The following is a 21,125-nucleotide window of genomic DNA, read 5'->3' on the forward strand; positions in this document are numbered from 1 at the left end:
GAAGAATTTTCAAAATTTATATGAGAAATTAATTAGAAAAAAAATTGTTCTATAATTACAACTTAGAAAAAAGAAACATGACATTGCACGTGATGGTTGCTACAGTTTTGGTGTTAGAAATGAAGCCTAAAACTGCCCGTAATTCTTTTGCACCTTTTTGCGATTAGAAACATGACATTTAGGTGATTGTCCGTACATTCTGATGACCAACATTACACCATGAAAAAGTGCAACTAATTGCATAGCTACATGGAGAACATACGAGAAATTTGCTTGTGGAGATAGAACAAGCCTAGAGTATTTACCGGCAGTAAAAAGGAAATTGACTGCACACTGTAAAAAGCACGCGATTGCGCCCCATTGATCGTAGTTCAAAGAACCGCAAAGTGCAATGGCACAGAAAAGCAAAAGCACTGCTAATGTCTGTCGTTGCCAGTTGCAACAAACGTAATACGTCATGGTACCAGTAATTAAGCGATTAACCAAACCAAATCACCAACAAATAAACTCTGGATTCCATATCGACGAACAGCAAATTAAAGTACTAGTTCGAATCGCTGCTAGCTGCATCGTCAGCCATCCATCTAATTAAATCCCCCATCGATCCTTGCATACATTCAACAACAGAACCGAAAAAAGTAGTTGGAAATCGACGGACCGATATCAAGATCATCCAAGGGAAACAAAGTAGCCCTAAGCCAACAAGATTAAAGCAGAAATCGCGCAGAGCTAATTAATCAAGAATCAAGACAAGAGACCTCTCACGTCTCACTGGCCGATGGGAGGCTCGGTGGCCATGCGGGCCAGCGAGCGCGTGTTGCACACGCTGACCGCCACGAGCTGGAGCTCGCGGGCGGCGGCCTGGAGCTGCTCTTTCATCGCCTGCCTGCGCCCTGCCGCGCCGGCGCCGAGGTCGCGAAGCATGTACTGGACGGAGCCCAGGAGCTTGAGGGCTCCATCCACCCCGCGGAGCGCGCGCTTGGCGAAGTCCCTGGCGTCCTCGAGCCTGTTCAGAGCGAGCCGCTCGTCGTGGCGGTCGTGGTGGTCGTCGCGGAGGTCGGCGATGCGGGCCACCGGCTGCGACGGGATGGGGCCGCAGCCGTGGAGCGCCAGGCGCTCGGCCGCCACCGCGTGGATGATGAAGGCGGAGAGGGAGTCGGATGCTTGCTCGACGTTGTCCAGCGCGGACTTCAGCAAGGTGTAGACCCCCGTGGGGTCGCGGGAGGTCAGCACCGCCTCCGGGGACTCCAGCGCCGTACGCGCGGCGGCGACTCTGTGCTCGACGTCGGCGCAGCTGCCGTCCGCCTCGATCACCACTTGCTGGTACATCGCCTTCCATCCTGCCGGCTGCGCCATTTCTCTCTCTCTTTCTTTCTTTCTTTCTTTCTTTCTTTCTCCTCCTCTCTTCTTCCTGCTGGAAGGCTGAAATAGCCAGCCTGGCATGGGCAGACGGCCCCAACCTACTCGTCGACCTACCCGTGTCATGGGACAACATTGACGCTGACAGCCGGGTCCAACATACGTGGGACCGGGGATTCAGTGGGTCGGAAGCTACGGTAGGCCGCTATACGAGCCCCCGCGATGGATTCTGACCTGGGAACGAGAAGATTCTATACCACACTTTACTTTTCACTTTGATCATCGGCACACCCCTGAGATTGACAGGTGGGGCCAGCCCACTTGTCATTGACGCAATCCTCTTGATCATTGTCCGCGATGGATATAAATCATCAGACCTCTGATAAAGTGTGGGTCCATATCCTTTCTTCGTGACAACGATAGATTCACTGACAGGTGGGGTCCATCCTTCTGCGGGCCCCACGCCGTAACGGCCCATTTACCACGCCGTCTCCAGAAACCACCTCGCCGGCGGTAGAAATAGACCAAGAGGCAGTAACAAATCGCCTCACGTCTCCCCGATTAACAGCGTAGAGACCGATCGACGCCGGCGATGGAGGAGTGGACGAATCTGGCGTTGGCGGCGGCGGGTGAAAGCTTAGCCAACACCATGACCCGACACATGGGTGTAGCGGAGGCCATCGCTCGCGCCGGCCAGCAGTACCGCCTGGCCGCCGAGGAGTGCCGCTGATTCGGCCAGGGCGTGCACCCGACGCTCAACGCCGGCGATCGCGCTTCAGCAGGCGGCGACTTCGTCGACCTCGCCATCGACCGGATCAAGAGCATCAGCAGGTTCCACGCCGTGCGGAGCAGCGTCTTCTCGCTCTGCGTCCGGCGGATCGGGCTCCAGGGCAACGCGCTGTGGTACATGTGGCAGTTCTACCACGCCGACGAGGCCCGCCACGCGGAGACGGCGATGATGTCGCTGCGTTCCGCCAAGTCGCACGGCCATGCGGCCGTCCGCGTCTTCGAGCGCATGCTCAGGCCGCCGTCGCCGCAAGCGGTCGCCCGCGCGTGGGCGCCCGCGGCCGTGCAGCTCCTGCGCCGCGCAATCAAGAATCTGGCCATGGCGGAGGTCTCCGTGGGACAGATACGCCCGGCCATCGTCGTCGAGTACAACGACGCCCGGAGGCTTCTGCATGCCTCCATATAGGGGTCGCCGGCTGCGAAGCACCAATCTCTCTTCTGTTTTCTTCACCAACATATTCGCTGCAGGAAGGAGTTGACCTCTCCTCGGTGTCAGTTTTCCGTCGATCAAGATTCAGGTGCTAATTGCCATGTCGATCCGTGATTACGAGGCGCTACTGTAGTTTCAGTTTGCGCTCAAAGAATCGATGTAATGCTCGGTCGGTGGATCTCTTGAATCTTGATCAGTTAGTTAGATACAGTTGAGAACATCTCTTCTTGCTTGATTGGTAGTACTAAATCTCTAGAATCTTGATCAGTTTGTAGCTGCTGCAACTTGTTTCTACAATCTTAAACCCAATAGCTTGTGTTAGCTACATGATGTATGGCAAAACTTGTCTGCATTGCGGATTAATTTGCAGGTGCATGCATGCATCATCCCAAATGTACTATAGTATGCTAGTGCAACAAATGAATTTCAGGTTGCTGATGTAAAGAGTCGAATCACCAAGTGTTATTGAGGTACAAACATTTCGGCTTTCCGTCGATCAAAGTTTAGATGCTATATGTCGATCTGTGACTACAACGTACTATAGTATCAGCTTGTAGACGAAATGCTCAAAGATTCAATGTAGTCCGCGCATCGATCAGTTTTGATTTGTGATCAAAACAATGAACTATAGTGCTACACGATTTTTTTAAAGAAGGTAAGAATATAATCCAAGGATGAATTAATTGAGGGCATTGGTACAATGTAAAAGAAGAAAGAAAAAAAATTACTCTTCCAAACCATGAACAAAACTTGCATAGTGTGCAAGAACAAGTGTAAAATAGTGCAAATTTAATAATTACTATTATTTACTTATATTGACTGAAAATGAATTTCATTTTAAGTTCATAAAAAAATCGTCAAATGATTGTAGCATCAAACCGATGCCGCTTGCAGAATCGCTGAAAAAGTCGACTAAGCAACTAAAAACAAGAAGAACCATAACACAAGTGAGTAAAAAAATTAAACAAAAATTCACTGTAGTCATTTTTATTATTAGTAAACCAAGATATACCTAAACATAAAGGATTAACAAAAATAAAACTGATGTCATTCAAAAAGTAAAATTTTAACTGAAAAAAAATTGAAAATGGTCTTACCCTAAACAAACCATAAAAAATACTCCCTCCGTCCTAAAATAAATGTCTTAAGCTTAGTACATTTTTATACTAGAGTTAATACAAAGTTGAGACAGTTATTTTGGGACAGAGGGAGTATGTTCTAAGGATGAATGAATTAAGGTAGTTGATATAACCTAAATGGAAAAAGAAAATAAAAAGTAATTGGAAGAAAGAAAAATGCGTGTACTGTTCCATACCGTGGACAAAACTTGTACTCTTCCATAGTCTGCAAGAGTTAGTGCAACCTTAATAACTACTACTCCCTCCGTTTCAAACTACGTGTCCAAGTTTAATACTAAGTTAGTCGAATTTAATACTAAAACAACAACACTTATTAGACTGCGGAAATATGATTTAGTTATATATAATAAAAATGAATTGCAAAGTTCATAAACAAATTTATGTACTGTCACACGATTGCAAACCGCTGTCGCATGCATAAACATATGAGAAATTCAACTGCGAAAAAGATGACTAGCCAACAAAGAAACAAGAGGAGCTATTAGCACGAGCGAGAAAATTAGAAGATTTTTTTGTTAGCTCATTTTATCTTACTAGTGAACAAAGGCATATAAAAACGTAAAAAATAAGAAAAAACAAATTTATGTCATACAAAAAGTATAATTTCAACTAAAAGAGTAGTGAAAATGGTATATCACCTAAAAGAAAAACATGTAGCTAAATTATTGTAAGGATGAATGAATAAAGGACACTCGTAATACCAAAAAGAAGAAAGACAATGATTTCTTTAAACAAATACAAACATGTACTCTTCCGTACTACTCCCTCCGTTCCAAAATATAAGACCTTTTAGGTATTTCACTAGAAGACTACATACGGAGCAAAATGAGTGAATCTATACTCTAAAATATGTCTATGTACATCCGTATGTAGTTTATAGTACAATCTCTGTAAGGTCTTATATTTAGGAACGGAGGGAGTATGTGCAAAACTTATACAAAATGACACAAAAGTTGTACTCTTCCACATTGTACAAGAACTAGTGTAAACTAGTGCAAGTTCTAATAATTGTACTCTTCAAGTATGAAAAATCACAGAAAAGTTGTACTCTTCCGCATGTACTCTTTCGTGTCCTTGTCCTTGTTATCATCATTCCAAGACATCTAGCTTAGCATGCCATTTTTAAGAAGGTATCAAATGGTAAAATGGCCAAGAATCCGTCGATCTAGAAAAAAACGGCGGCTTAGTTATTCGAGACCTTCTTAAACAGAACATCAACTTCCTATTTAAGTGACAGTGAAAAATAAACACTAAACATGGTCGCTAGGAACAAATTGTGCATGCTCATTTTTTACGCAATAAAATCTTTTGCTACTGTTAGCCAAAGCTTTTCCATTTCGCCTTGCTTGAAAGCCATCTCCAAAGTTAGAGATGTCTATTTTGCTGAAGAAAAATTAATCTGAATAATGATGATCAAGTTAGACTTTGGTATGATCCATAGCAATTTTGATATCGCTTTGAAAGATAAGTTTCGTATGTTGTTTAACATCTGTCAAAAGTAACATTGCATCCAACGAGAATTTAGCTTGGTTGGCTTTGAGATTCCTTTGTGCCGTAGAATTTTTGGTGATATTAATTGCTGATCGGTGGCATGACATAGCTTCTATTGCTAGGAATATTAATCTCAACTTGCTGCCCGATAAGTATTTCATCGTCCTCAAAATTATAAGGATGTCTTCTCTATCTAGTCGCAGACGCGTTTGGTTACCCACATATGTTCCTGACAGATCTGTATAGAAAGAAAATGAGTCGTTTGATTGCGCGCATGACTTATTAATCTCCATAGCTCGAGTTGGAGAGATTATGTTCATCTTGTATTGATTTGTGATAATGATACACTTATATGCAAGAGGTCCACTCACCCCTACAAGATAGGCACGCGGGCCATGATCCTAGAATTGAGGATCTATACATACATGGACATACACTTGTACAAGTATTCTAACACCCCCTCTCAGTCGGAACTCCGTGTGCAAGGACGTTTATGCTGGACCGAAAGTCATGGAATATTGGTGATGGTAGCCCCTTCGTGAAGATGTCCGCGTACTGTGAGGATGATCGAACATGCAGGACCCGAACTTGAGCAAGGGCCATGCGATCTGTGACGAAGTGTAGGTCAATTTCCACATGCTTTGTGCGTTGGTGCTGCACGGGGTTGCAGGCTAGGTATGATGCACTGATATTGTCGCAATACACAAGTGTGGCACGACGGGAAGGAAGGCGTAGCTCGTGGATAAGTTGGCGCAACCAACATGTCTCGGCAACACAGTTTGTGACGCCACGGTATTCAGCCTCAGCACTCGATCTGGATACAGTGGGTTGGCGCTTTGAGGACCAGGAAACGATGTTAGAGCCGAGAAAGGCACAAAACCCGGATGTGGAGCGACGAGTGTCCGGGCAGCCGACCCAATCAGCGTCGGTATATGCCACAAGATCGGAGTTAGAGGCTTTGTAGAGCTGAATACCGAAGTGAGATGTACCCTGAAGATAGCGGAGGATGCGTTTGACGAGCTGCATGTGGACGTCGCGAGGTGCATGCATAAACAGGCACACCTGTTGAACCGCATAGGAAATGTCGGGCCTGGTGAGTGTGAGGTATTGCAATGCGCCGGCTAAGCTCCTGTATTTTGTGGGATTGGAGAGAAGAGCACCCGAGGAGGAAGAGAACTTTGACCTAGTGTCAATGGGTGTAGAAACCGGCTTGCAGTTTAGCATTTTGGCTCTCTCAAGAATCTCGAGGGTGTATTGTTGTTGGCATAAAAAGAGACTGGAGGAGTTAGGCGTGACATTTATCCCAAGGAAGTGGTGGAGATCCCCCAAGTCAGACATGGAGAATTCTGATTTGAGTGACTGAATGACAGAGTGGAGTGTTTGTGGTGAACTAGCGGTTAGGATAATGTCATCTACGTACACTAAGAGGTATGAAGTGGTGGATGCACGATGCAGGATGAACAAGGAGGAGTCACTTTGGGATGCCTGAAACCCTAGGGAGAGCAAAAAATGCTTAAAGCGGAGAAACCACGCTCGTGGCGCTTGCTTGAGCCCATAGAGAGACTTACGGAGTAGGCAGACGTGATCAGGACGAGAAGGGTCGATGAAACCGGCCGGTTGGGAGCAGTAGACCGTCTCATGGAGATCACCGTGGAGGAATGCGTTCTTGACATCCAGTTGATGGATAGGCCAAGAGTGGGAGGTGGCAAGACTGAGAACAACACGAATCGTGGCCGGCTTCACCACCGGGCTAAAAGTTTCATGATAGTCCACGCCTTCTCGTTGAGTGAAACCTCGAACCACCCATCGGGCTTTGTAACGAGCGAGGGAGCCGTCCACATTGAACTTGTGCCGAAATATCCACTTCCCCGTGACCACATTAACACGTGCAGGCTTAGGCACCAAAGACCACGTAGAGTTGTTCATTAGAGCATTATATTCATCTAACATTGTGTTGGGGAACGTCGCATGGGAAACAAAAAATTTCCTACGCGCACGAAGACCTATCATGGTGATGTCCGTCTACGAGAGGGGATGTGTGATCTACGTACCCTTGTAGACCGTACAGCAGAAGCGTTAGTGAACGCGGTTGATGTAGTGGAACGTCCTCACGTCCCTCGATCCGCCCCGCGAACTATCCCGCGATCAGTCCCACGATCTAGTGCCGAACGGACGGCACCTCCGCGTTCAGCAGACGTACAGCTCGACGATGATCTCGGCCTTCTTGATCTAGCAAGAGAGACGGAGAGGTAGAAGAGTTCTCCGGCAGCGTGAGGGCGCTCCGGAGGTTGGTGATGATCTTGTCTCAGCAGGGCTCCGCCCGAGCTCCGCAGAAACGCGATCTAGAGGTGAAACCGTGGAGATATGTGGTCGGGCTGCCGTGGCAAAGTTGTCTCAAATCAGCCCTAAAACCCCACTATATATAGGAGGAGGAGGGGAGAGACTTGCCTTGGGGTCCAAGGACTCCCAAGGGAGTCGGCCGAGCCAAGGGGGAAGGTCTCCCCCTCCCAAACCGAAATCTACTTGGTTTGGAAGGTGGAGTCCTTCTTCCCTTTCCCACCTCCTTTTTTTTTTCCTTTCCTCTTTGATTTTCTTTCCTATGCGCATAGGCCTCTCTTGGGCTGTCTCACCAGCCCACTAAGGGCTGGTGCGGCACCCCAAACACCCATGGGATTCCCCGGGGTGGGTGCCCCCCCCCCCCCGGTGAACTCCCGGAACCCATTCGTCATTCCCGGTACATTCCCGGTAATTCCGAAAACCTTCCGGTAATCAAATGAGGTCATCCTATATATCAATCTTCGTTTCCGGACCATTCCGGAAACCCTCGTGACGTCCGTGATCTCATCCGGGACTCCGAACAACATTCGGTAACCAACCATATAACTCAAATACGCATAAAACAACGTCGAACCTTAAGTGTGCAGACCCTGCGGGTTCGAGAACTATGTAGACATGACCCGAGAGACTCCTCGGTCAATATCCAATAGCGGGACCTGGATGCCCATATTGGATCCTACATATTCTACGAAGATCTTATCGTTTGAACCTCACTGCCAAGGATTCATATAATCCCGTATGTCATTCCCTTTGTCCTTCGGTATGTTACTTGCCCGAGATTCGATCGTCGGTATCCGCATACCTATTTCAATCTCGTTTACCGGCAAGTCTCTTTACTCGTTCCGTAATACAAGATCCCGCAACTTACACTAAGTCACATTGCTTGCAAGGCTTGTGTGTGATGTTGTATTACCGAGTGGGCCCCGAGATACCTCTCCGTCACACGGAGTGAAAAATCCCAGTCTCGATCCATACTAACTCAACGAACACCTTTGGTGATACCTGTAGAGCATCTTTATAGTCACCCAGTTACGGTGCGATGTTTGATACACACAAAGCATTCCTCCGGTGTCCGTGAGTTATATGATCTCATGGTCATAGGAACAAATACTTGACACGCTGAAAACAGTAGCAACAAAATGACACGATCAACATTCTACGTCTATTAGTTTGGGTCTAGTCCATCACATGATTCTCCTAATGATGTGATCCCGTTATCAAGTGACAACACTTGCCTATGCCCAGGAAACCTTGACCATCTTTGATCAACGAGCTAGTCAACTAGAGGCTTACTAGGGACAGTGTTTTGCCTATGTATCCACACAAGTATTGTGTTTCCAATCAATACAATTATAGCATGGATAATAAACAATTATCATGAACTAAGAAATATAATAATAACTAATTTATTATTGCCTCTAGGGCATATTTCCAACAGTCTCCCACTTGCACTAGAGTCAATAATCTAGTTCACATCACCATGTGATTCCAACGAATCCAACACCCATGGGGTCTGATCACGTCTTGCTCGTGAGAGAGGTTTTAGTCAACGGTTCTGAAACTTTCAGGTCTGTGCGTTCTTTACAAATCTTTATGTCATCTTATAGATGCTGCTACTACGTGCTATTCGGAAATGCTCCAAATATCTACTCTACTATACGAACCCGTTTCACTACTCATAGTTATTCGGATTAGTGTCAAAGCTTGCATCGACGTAACCCTTTACGACGAACTCTTTAACCACCTCCATAATCGAGAAAAATTCCTTAGTCCATTAGTTACTAAGGATAAATTTTGACCGCTGCTAGTGATTCAATCATGGATCACTCTCTGTACCTCTCAACATACTTTGAGTCAAGGCACACATCAGGTGCGGTACACAGCATGGCATACTTTAGATTCTACGGCTAAGGCATAGAAGACGACCTTCGTCTATTCTCTTTATTCTGCCGTGGTCGGGTTTTGAGTCTTACTCAAATTTACACCTTACAACGCAACCAAGAACTCCTTCTTTGTTGATCTATTTTGAACTCCTTGAAAAACTTGTCAAGGCATGCATCTTATTGAAACTTTCATTAAGCGCTTTTGATCTATCTCCATAGATCTTTGATGCTCAACGTTCAAGTAGCGCAATCCAGGTATTCCTTTGAAAACTCCTTTCAAACAACCTTGTATGCTTTACAGAAATTCTACATTACTTCTGATCCACAATATGTCAACCACATATACTTATCAGAAATTCTATAGTGCTCCCACTCACTTCTTTGGAAATACAAGTTTCTCATAAACCTTGTACAAACCCAAAATCTTTGATCATCTCATCAAAGTGTATATTCCAACTCCGAGATGCTTGCACCAGTCCATTGAAGGATCACTGGAGCTTGCATACTTGCTAGTATCTTTAGGATCGACAAAACCTTCTGGTTGTATCACATACAATGTTTGCTCAAGGAAACCGTCGAGAAAACAATGTTTTGACATCCTACGTGCAACATTTTATAAATAATGCATCAACAACTAACATAATTCTAACAGACTTTTAGCATCGCTACGAGTGAGAAAGTCTCATCATAGTCAACTGTTTGATCTTGTCGAAAACATCTTTGCAACAAGTCGAGCTTTTCTTAATAGTGACTTATCACCACCACCGTCTGTCTTCCTTTAAAGATCCATCTTTACTCAATAGTCCTATGACCATTAAGTAGTTCTTCCAAAGTCTATACTTTGTTTTCATACATGGATCCTCTCTCGGATTTCATGGCCTCCAACCATTTGTCGGAATCCGGGCCCACCATTGCTTTCTCCATAACTTGTAGGTTCATTGTTGCTCAACAACATGACCTCCAAGACAGGGTTACCGTACCACTCTGCAGTAGTACGTGACCTTGTCAACCTACGAGGTTTGTAGTAACTTGATCTGATGCTCGATGATCACCATCATCAGCTTTCACTTCAATCGGTGTAGGCGCCACAGGAACAACTTCCTGCGCCCTGCTACACACTGGTTGATGTGATGGTTCAATAACTTCATCAAGTTCTACCACTCTCCCACTCAATTCTTTTGAGAGAAACCTTTCCTCGAGAAAGGATTCGTTTCTAGAAACAAACATTTGTTTTCGGATCTGAGATAGGAGATGTACCCAATTGTTTTGGATATCCTATGAAGATGCATTTATCCGCTTTGGGTTCGAGCTTATCAGACTGAAACTTTTTCACATAAGTGTCGAAGCCCCAAACTTTCAAGAAACGACAATTTAGATTTCTCTAAACCTCAGTCTATACTGTGTCATCTCAACGGAAATACGCGGTGCCCTATTTAAAGTGAATGCGGTTGTCTTTAATGCATAACCCATAAACGATAGTGGTAATTCGATAAGAGACATCATAGCATGCACCATACCTAATAGTGTGTGGCTATGACGTTCAGACACATCATCACACTATGATGTTCCAGGTGGCATGAACTGTAAAACAATTTCCACATTGTCTTAACCGCGTACAAAAACTCGTAAGTCAGATATTCATTTCCATGATCATATCGTAGACAGTTTATCCTCTTGTTACGACGAACTTCACTCTGAAACGGAATTGAACTTTTCAACATTTCAGACTTGTGATTCATTAAGTAGATACTCCTGTATCTACTCAAATATTCAGTGAAGTAAGAACATAATGATATCCACTGCATGCCTCAGCACCCATTGTACTGTATACATCAAAATGTATCACTTCCAACAAGTTACTATCTTATTTCATCTCAATGAAAACAAGGCCTTGCTCATGTGGTATGATTTGCATGTCACTAGTGATTCGAAATCAGGTGAGTACAAAGATCCATCAGCATGGAGCCTCTACATGCAATTTATACTAACATGACTCAAGCGGCAGTGCCACAAGTAAGTGGTACTATCATCATTAACTCGTATCTTTTGGCACCAATATCATGAACATGTGTAACACTACGATCGAGATTCAATAAACCACTGAAGGTGAATATTCAAGAAAATAGAGTAACCATTATTCTCTTTAAATGAATAACCGTATTGCAATAAACACGATCCAATCATGTTCATGCTTAACGCAAGCACCAAATAACAATTATTTAGGTTTAACACCAATCCCGATGGTAGAGGGAGCGTGCGACGTTTGATCATATCAACCTTGGAAACACTTCCAACACGTATCGTCACCTCGCCTTTAGCTAGTCTCCGTTTATGCCGTAGCTTTCATTTCGTGTTACTAATCACTTAGCAACCGAACCGATATCCAATACCCTCATGCTACTAGGAGTATTAGTAAAGTACACATCAAACTCATGTATTTCAAATATACTTCTCTCGACTTTTGCCAGCTTCTTATCTAACAAGTATCTAGAGTTGCTCCGCCTCAGTGATTGTTCCCCTCATTACAGAAGCACTTAGTCTCGGGTTTGGGTTTAATCTTGGGTCTCTTCATTAGTGCAACAACTGTTTCGCCGTTTCACGAAGTATCCCTTCTAGCCCTTGCCTTTCTTGAAACTTAGTGGTTTTACAAACCATCAACTATTGATGCTCCTTCTTGATTTCTACTTTCGCAGTGTCAAACATCGCGAATTGCTCAAGGATCATTGTATCTATCCTTGATATGTTATTGTTCATCACAAAGCTCTCACAGCTTGGTGGCAATGATTTTGGAGAACCATCACTATCTCATCTGGAAGATTAACTCCCACTTGATTCAAGTGATTGTCGTATTCAGACAATCTGAGCACACGCTCAACGATTGAGCTTTTCTCCTTTACTTTGTGGACAAAGAATCTTGTTGGAGGTCTCGTACCTCTTAACAAGGGCACAAGCATGAAATCACAATTTCATCTTTTTAGAACATCACTTATGTTCCGTGACGTTTTAAAACGTTTTCGGCGCCTTGCTTCTAAGCCATTAAGTACTTTGTACTGAACTATCGTGTAGTCATCAGAAACGTGTATGTCGGATGTTCACAGCATCCACAGACGATGCTCGAGGTGCAGCACACCGAGTGGTGCATAAAGGACATAAGCCTTCTGCGCAGCAACGAGGACAATCCTTGGTTTTACAGACTCAGTCTGCAAATTTTGCTACTATCAATTTTCAACTAAATTTTCTCTAGGAACATATAAAAACAGTAGAGCTATAGCGCAAGCTACATCATAATTCGCAAAGACCATTAGACTATGTTCATGACAATTAGTTCAATTAATCATATTACTTAAGAACTCCCACTCAAAAAGTACATCTCTCTAGTCATTTGAGTGCTACATGATCCAAATCCACTATCTCAAGTCCGATCATCACGTGAGTCGAGAATAGTTTCAGTGGTAAGCATCTCTATGCTAATCATATCAACTATACGATTCATGCTCGACCTTTCGGTCTCATGTGTTCCGAGGCCATGTCTGCACATGCTAGGCTCGTCAAGCTTAACCCGAGTGTTCCGCGTGCGCAACTGTTTTGCACCCGTTGTATGTGAACGTTGAGTCTATCACACCCGATCATCACGTGGTGTCTCGAAATGACGAACTGTAGCAACGGTGCACAGTCGGGGAGAACACAATTTCGTCTTGAAATTTTAGTGAGAGATCACCTCATAATGCCACCGTCGTTCTAAGCAAAATAAGGTGCATAAAAGGATTAACATCACATGCAATTCATAAGTGACATGATATGGCCATCATCACGTGCTTCTTGATCTCCATCACCAAAACACCGGCGTGATCTTCTTGTCACCGGCATCACACCATAATCTCCATCATCATGATCTCCATCAACGTGTCGCCATCGGGGTTGTCGTGCTACTCATGCTATTACTACTAAAGCTACGTCCTAGCAATATAGTAAACGCATCTGCAAGCACAAACGTTAGTTTTAAAGACAACCCTATGGCTCCTGCCGGTTGCCGTACCATCGACGTGCAAGTCGATATTTTCTATTACAATATGGTCATCTCATACATCCAATATATCACATCACATCGTTGGCCATATCACATCACAAGCATACCCTGCAAAAACAAGTTAGACGTCCTCTAGTTTTGTTGTTGCATGTTTTACGTGGTGACCATGCGTATCTAGTAGGATCGCATCTTACTTACGCAAACACCACAACGGAGATATATGAGTTTCTATTTAACCTCATCCAAGGACCTCCTCGGTCAAATCCGATTCAACTAAAGTTGGAGAAACTGACACCCGCCAGTCATCTTTGAGCAACGGAGTTACTCGTAGCGATGAAACCAGTCTCTCGTAAGCGTACGAGTAATGTCGGTCCGAGCCGCTTCGATCCAACAATACCGCGGAATCAAGAAAAGACTAAGGAGGGCAGCAAAACGCACATCACCACCCACAAAAACTTTTGTGTTCTACTCGAGAAGACATCTACGCATGAACCTAGCTCATGATGCCACTGTTGGGGAACGTCGCATGGGAAACAAAAAATTTCCTACGCGCACGAAGACCTATCATGGTGATGTCCATCTACGAGAGGGGATGTGTGATCTACGTACCCTTGTAGACCGTACAGCAGAAGCGTTAGTGAACGCGGTTGATGTAGTGGAACGTCCTCACGTCCCTCGATCCGCCCCGCGAACTATCCCGCGATCAGTCCCACGATCTAGTGCCGAACGGACGGCACCTCCGCGTTCAGCACACGTACAGCTCGACGATGATCTCGGCCTTCTTGATCTAGCAAGAGAGACGGAGAGGTATAAGAGTTCTCCGGCAGCGTGATGGCGCTCCGGAGGTTGGTGATGATCTCGTCTCAGCAGGGCTCCGCCCGAGCTCCGCAGAAACGCGATCTAGAGGTGAAACCGTGGAGATATGTGGTCGGGCTGCCGTGGCAAAGTTGTCTCAAATCAGCCCTAAAACCCCACTATATATAGGAGGAGGAGGGGGGAGACTTGCCTTGGGGTCCAAGGACTCCCAAGGGAGTCGGCCGAGCCAAGGGGGAAGGTCTCCCCCTCCCAAACCGAAATCTACTTGGTTTGGAAGGTGGAGTCCTTCTTCCCTTTCCCACCTCCTTTTTTTCCCTTTCCTCTTTGATTTTATTTCCTATGCGCATAGGCCTCTCTTGGGCTGTCTCACCAGCCCACTAAGGGCTGGTGCGGCATCCCAAACACCCATGGGCTTCCCCGGGGTGGGTGCCCCCCCGGTGAACTCCCGGAACCCATTCGTCATTCCCGGTACATTCCCGGTAATTCCGAAAACCTTCCGGTAATCAAATGAGGTCATCCTATATATCAATCTTTGTTTCCGGACCATTCCGGAAACCCTCGTGACGTCCGTGATCTCATCCGGGACTCCGAACAACATTCGGTAACCAACCATATAACTCAAATACGCATAAAACAACGTCGAACCTTAAGTGTGCAGACCCTGCGGGTTCGAGAACTATGTAGACATGACCCGAGAGACTCCTCGGTCAATATCCAATAGCGGGACCTGGATGCCCATATTGGATCCTACATATTCTACGAAGATCTTATCGTTTGAACCTCAGTGCCAAGGATTCATATAATCCCGTATGTCATTCCCTTTGTCCTTCGGTATGTTACTTGCCCGAGATTCGATCGTAGTGTCCGCATACCTATTTCAATCTCGTTTACCAGCAAGTCTCTTTACTCGTTCCGTAATACAAGATCCCGCAACTTACACTAAGTCACATTGCTTGCAAGGCTTGTGTGTGATGTTGTATTACCGAGTGGGCCCCGAGATACCTCTCCGTCACACGGAGTGACAAATCCCAGTCTCGATCCATACTAACTCAACGAACACCTTTGGTGATACCTGTAGAGCATCTTTATAGTCACCCAGTTACGTTACGACGTTTGATACACACAAAGCATTCCTCCTGTGTCCGTGAGTTATATGATCTCATGGACATAGGAACAAATACTTGACACGCAGAAAAGAGTAGCAACAAAATGACACGATCAACATGCTACGTCTATTAGTTTGGGTCTAGTCCATCACATGATCCTCCTAATGATGTGATCCCGTTATCAAGTGACAACACTTGCCTATGGCCAGGAAACCTTGACCATCTTTGATCAACGAGCTAGTCAACTAGAGGCTTACTAGGGACAGTGTTTTGTCTATGTATCCACACAAGTATTGTGTTTCCAATCAATACAATTATAGCATGGATAATAAACGATTATCATGAACTAAGAAATATAATAATAACTAATTTATTATTGCCTCTAGGGCATATTTCCAACACATTGCTTGGCGCCAATGGGAATCTTTGAGGGCAGATTTATATGTGGGAGGTATAGGTGAGATGGAGGAGGAAGTGGTGTGGGCGAGGAAGAGGCGTTTCGGCATGCAGAACCTGGCCTTGGAGCGTGTGCGCATGGAATGGGCTTTTTTTTTAGGTGTGATAGGGACGGCTTGGCGCGGGCGACGCGAAAAAGATGTGGTGGGCGCCTCAAAACCGAGGTAGATTTGTGTGGGACCCGGGACAGGTGAGTCAGGTGGGTCAGGTGCGGAGGACGAGGTGGATCCGGTGGGTTCGGTGGAGCAGGTGGGAGGCGCAGTCTGCGAGGAAGAGGCGGGAGTGGCGGCATGCGCGGGAGACCGGGTAGGTGGAGTGCACGTGGCGACGGGTGGAGAGGTGGACGGCGCCCGAGACGCGGAGTGGGTGGAGGGCGTGCGATCCGAGTGGATCGTGTGGGGCCGACAAGGGGATGGTGCGTCAGGGTCAGGTGCGGGATCCAGTGCTGCCGAGGTAGGTGGGATCCATGCAGGGGGATTTTCTGTGGTCGTGATGGTGTGTGGGAGGGTTGTGGGAGATTCATATGGAAAAATTGTCTCATCAAAAATGATGTGCCGGGAGACGATCACGCGGCTATTTTGGAGATCATAGCAACGGTAGCCTTTGTGTTCAAGGGGGTAGCCCAAGAAGATGCAGCGGGTGGAGCGGGGGGGGGGGTAGTTTGTGAGCAGCCGTTGCGGTGATATTGGGATAGCATAAGCAACCGAAGACCCGGAGATGATCATACGCCGGAGGGGATCCGTATAGGAGATAGTGAGGTGTGTTGTTGGCTATAGCGCGGGATGGTCGTCGGTTTAGAAGGTACGTGGTAGTGTGGAGAACTTCCACCCAAAAAGGTGGTGTGAGACATGCTTAAAAAAGGAGTGTGCGAACGATGTAGTTGGTGGTGCGTATGAGGCGTTCGGCTTTACCATTTTGTGGGGAGGTGTGAGGGCAGGAGAAGCGGTAGACGATGCCATTGTTGGAGAAGAAAGAGTGTAGGGAGGTGTTGATGAACTCGCCACCATTGTCGCATTGCATGCTTTTGATGATCATATGAAATTGGGTGTTAACGTATGTGAAGAAACGAAGCAGAACCGTGGAGGTCTCGGATTTGTGGCGTAATGGGAAGGACCATGAGTAGTGGGTGTAATCATCAAGTATAACGAGGTAGTATTGAAAACCAGAAAAGCTTATAACTGGGGATGTCCACAAATCACAGTGAAATAAATCAAACAGCACGGATGATCTGCTAAGTGAGGAAGAAAAGGGGAGTCGTGGTTGTCTCCCTAGCTGGCAAGCATTACAAGGAGCATGCGGCGACTTATTACGTGAGCTAAGAAAATCCTTAGATAGTGTGGAGAACGACGGAGCGCTGGGGTGGCCGAGACGCTGGTGTCAAATATCCGACATGGAAGTGGTGGCGGTGAGCGCAGTAGGCCAGGTGGTGTGGGAGTCGAAGGGGGGGTAGATGCCATCAAATCTAGTGGAGATTAGGAGCACCTTCCGCGTGCGAAGATCCTTCACAATGAAACCATAAGGGTAAAATTGAATAGAGCACATATATCGCGAGTAAATTGCCGAACAGAAATGAGATTTGTTACGATGTTGGGAGAAACAAGCACGTCGCAGAGGGTGAAAGGGGTTGGGGAGAGGGTAGTGGAGCCAGTAGCGGTGATGGGGAGGCGATGCCCATTGCCAACAAGAACGGTAGACGGAACATAATGCTTTAACGAAGAACTAGACGAGGAGAGGATACCTTGGTTGCCGGTGATGTGGGAGGAAGCACCACTGTCAAGGAACCATTCGGGTGGTGGGCGGCCGAAGGAGCACCGTGACTATGGGCGGCATTCAGCATGGCGACGTGATCCCATGATGGCGGCGGTGTCGGGTAGTAGAGCGCCGACGGGTAGTGAGTGGCAGGCGGCTGGGGCACCGTATGCTGGATCGGGTAGGCGTGGGCGTGAGGTCCCGGGCGAGGCCCGAGAACACCGGCAGCGTTGGGTGGAACCCAACCGGGACGCGGGGCAGGGACAACCATGCCATACGGAGTGAAGTAGCCGGTGAATGGAGCCGTAGGCGGGGCAGGAGCGGGAGCGCGGCCACGACCCGTTCCATGACCGCGGCCGCGGCCGCGACCACGGTCACCACCGTCACCGTTGCGGTCGCCACGACGAGCCGGGGAAGGTGGATGCGGTGCGCTCTGGGAGCGATCATAGCCGCGATCGTTGGACCGATCGCCCTGACCACGGCCACCGCCGCCAGAGTTGTTGGAGCAGGATGAACCACCGTCGTGGATCGCGAACGCCGAGGCGCCCTCCTCGGCCGCGCGCCGAGTCATGTACTCCTCAGCGAGAGTAACCCGGGAGAGGACGACGTCGAAGGGGAGCGCCTGGTCGCCAAGGACGACGCGAATGGTGTCGAGGCGCTTGTTGAGGCCATGTAGGAACTGCGTGGTGAGATCAATCTCAGAAACAGGGTGATCGATATCGGCAAGGCCATCCGTGAGAAGCTTCATGCGGCGGGCATACTCCGGAACAGGGAGGTCACCCTGTTTGAGATTGCGATATTGGCGATTGAGGATCATGAAGCGCGCGGCGTGATTGGAGAGGAAGTAATCCTGGATCTTCTTCCAGATGGCAAAGGAGGTTGTGGCACCAACGACATGATCCACCATGGAGTCGGCGAGGGTGGCGTAGAGCCATAAGGCGACGTGGGCGTCGAGCTCAAGGTACTGAGCGTCGGCGTTGGGAGGAGGTGGGTGATCGAGGAGATAGGTGACGCCATAGCGGATGAGAACCATGAGGAAGAAGGACTTCCACTTGTGATAATTGCGATCGGCATGATTGAGGAGGAACTTGATGTGGTTGGTTATGTGGTCATTGAAAATGGGGTGTCGGGGCGGCGGAGGGGCGGCCGGAGGCGTGGAGGAGAAGAGGGGTGCGAAGGTCGACCGAGGAGCGACAGATCCAGTCGCCAGGGAGGAGGCAGTCGTTTGGAAGACGAACGGGTGAGAGGCGATGATACAGGTTGCAGAAGAGGCCGCGGAGGCGGCAGAGGTGACGGGGGCGGCCGGTGTGGTGGAGAGTAGAGGGGCCGGGGAGGAGCCGTCGGTGGTGGCGGTGCCGGTTGCAGGGGAGGAGGCTGGCGCATCCATGAGGGGTAGCCTGGTGTCTGTCTACTTGATACCAAGTTGAAAAGATTATGTTTACCTTATATTGATTTGTGGCAATGGTACACTTATATACAAGAGATACACTCACCCGTACAAAATAGACACGCATACCGTCATCCTAGAATTAAGGATCTATACATACATGGACATTCACTTGTACAAGTATTCTAACAGCTCGAACATTAAAACACTTGTGGATACGCGCGGCGACGACATTGTGCTCACTCTTCATTCTTTCTTTCTTTTTTTCTTTCTCCCCTCTTCGTCCTGCTGGCTGAAATAGCCAGCCTGGCAGATGCCCCCCAACTTAGTCGACCTACCAGTGCCATGACACAACATCTTCGCTGACCTGCGGGCCCGTCTTACGCGGGACCGGGGTTTCAGTGAATCAGAAGCTTCGTTAGCTGGCTGTACTTGTGCCCCCGTTATTGACCCTGACGTGGGAGCGAGACGATTCTGCGTGAGAACGAGAGTTTCACTGACTCGTGGGGTCCTTCCTGCTGACGGGCCCCACATCGTAACGGCTTATTTACCCCACCGTCTCGAGAATCCACCTCGCCGGCGGTAGAAATAGCAGGCTCAACCGACAAAGAGGCAGTAACAAATCGCCTCACGTCACCGACGCCGGCGATGGAGGAGTGGAGGAATCTGGCCTTGGCAGCGGCGGATGAAAGCTTCGCCAACACCGTGACCAATGGTGTAGCGGAGACCATCGCTAGCGCCATCCAGCAGTACCGCCTGGCCGCCGAGGAGTGCCGCGGATTCGGCCAGGGCGTGCACCCGACGCCCAACGCCGGCGAGCGCGCTTCAGCAGGCGGCGACTTCGTCGACCTCGCCATCGACCGGATCAAGAGCATCAGCAGGTTCCACGCCGTGCGGGGCAGCGTCTTCTCGCTCTGCGTCCGGCGGATCGGGCTCCAGGGCAACGCGCTGTGGTACATGTGGCAGTTCTACCACGCCGACGAGGCCCGCCACGCGGAGACGGCGATGCTGTCGCTGCGTTCCGCCAAGTCGCACGGCCATGCGGCCGTCCGCGTCTTCGAGCGCATGCTCAGGCCGCCGTCGCCGCAAGCGGTCGCCCGCGCGTGGGCGCCCGCGGCCGTGCAGCTCCTGCGCCGCGCAATCAAGAATCTGGCCATGGCGGAGGTCTCCGTGGGACAGATACGCCCGGCCATCGTCGTCGAGTACAACGACGCCCGGAGGCTTCTGCATGGCTGATAGGGGACGCCGGCGGCGAAGCACCAATCTTTCTTCTGTTTTCTTCACCAACATATTCGCTGCAGGAAGGAGTTGACTTCTTTTCCGTCGATCAAGCTTCAGGTTCAAATTGCTATGTCGATCCGTGATTACTGTAGTTTCAGTTTGCGCTCAAAGATTCGATATAATGCTCGATCGGTGGATCTCTTGAATCTTGATCAGTTAGTTAGATACAGTTGAGAACATCTCTTCTTGTTGATTGGTAGTACTAAATCTCTAGAATCTTGATCAGTTAATGAGATACAGTTTGTAGCTGCTGCAACTTGTTTCTACAATCTTAAACCCAATAGCTTGTGTTAGCTACATGATGGATTCATCAAAATTAAAGTTGATCCATCACAGATTCTTAGCCACAGATGGCAAAACTTGTTTGCATTGCAGGTGCATCATCCCGAATGTACTATAGTATGCTAGTGCAACAAATGAAGTTCAGGTTGCTGATGTAAAGAGGCATACAACCAACAGTCGAATCACCAAGTGTTATTGGTGTACAAACATTTTCGGCTTTCCGTCGATCAAAGTTTAGATGCTATATGTCGATCTGTGACTACAACGTACTGTAGTATCAGCTTGTAGACGAAATGCTCAAAGATTCAATGAAGTCGGCGCATCAATCAGTTTAGATTTGTGATCAGAACCATGAACTGTAGTTTTACACGATTTTTAAAAAAATTTAATTAAGGGCATTGGTATAATGTAAAAGAAGAAAGAAAATAAAAAAATCACTCTTCCAAACCATGAACAAAACTTGTACTCTTGCATAGTGTGCAAGAACAAGTGTAAACTAGTGCAAATTTAATAATTATTACTATTATTTAATTATATTGACTGCAAATGAATTTCATTTTAAGTTCATAAAAAATTTAAGTAGTGTCAAATGATTG

General features: G+C 47.4%; 2 protein-coding genes and 1 pseudogene across 2 annotated transcripts; 2 read left to right on the top strand and 1 right to left on the bottom strand.

The window, feature by feature from the left end:
* Positions 1 to 478: 478 nt before the first annotated feature.
* LOC123439466 lies at positions 479 to 1,367 on the bottom strand. The gene has a single exon (XM_045116175.1). It carries the CDS (start codon positions 1,354 to 1,356, stop codon positions 769 to 771), a length of 588 nt encoding a protein of 195 aa, XP_044972110.1. The 5' UTR covers positions 1,357 to 1,367; the 3' UTR covers positions 479 to 768.
* A 584-nt stretch (positions 1,368 to 1,951) lies between these two features.
* Positions 1,952 to 2,551, top strand: LOC123441452 (annotated as a pseudogene).
* A 17,063-nt stretch (positions 2,552 to 19,614) lies between these two features.
* Positions 19,615 to 20,202, top strand: LOC123439467. Its single transcript, XM_045116176.1, has one exon. It carries the CDS (start codon positions 19,615 to 19,617, stop codon positions 20,200 to 20,202), a length of 588 nt encoding a protein of 195 aa, XP_044972111.1.
* The last annotated feature ends 923 nt before the right edge of the window (positions 20,203 to 21,125 follow it).

Source organism: Hordeum vulgare, chromosome 3H, assembly GCF_904849725.1.
Source record: "Hordeum vulgare subsp. vulgare chromosome 3H, MorexV3_pseudomolecules_assembly, whole genome shotgun sequence".
Lineage (NCBI taxonomy): Eukaryota > Viridiplantae > Streptophyta > Magnoliopsida > Poales > Poaceae > Hordeum > Hordeum vulgare.

Coding starts and splice junctions, on each gene's coding strand:
- LOC123439466 (XM_045116175.1), bottom strand. CDS start 1,356: ATGGCGCAGCCGGCAGGATGGAAGGCGATGTACCAGCAAGTGGTGATC.
- LOC123439467 (XM_045116176.1), top strand. CDS start 19,615: ATGGAGGAGTGGAGGAATCTGGCCTTGGCAGCGGCGGATGAAAGCTTC.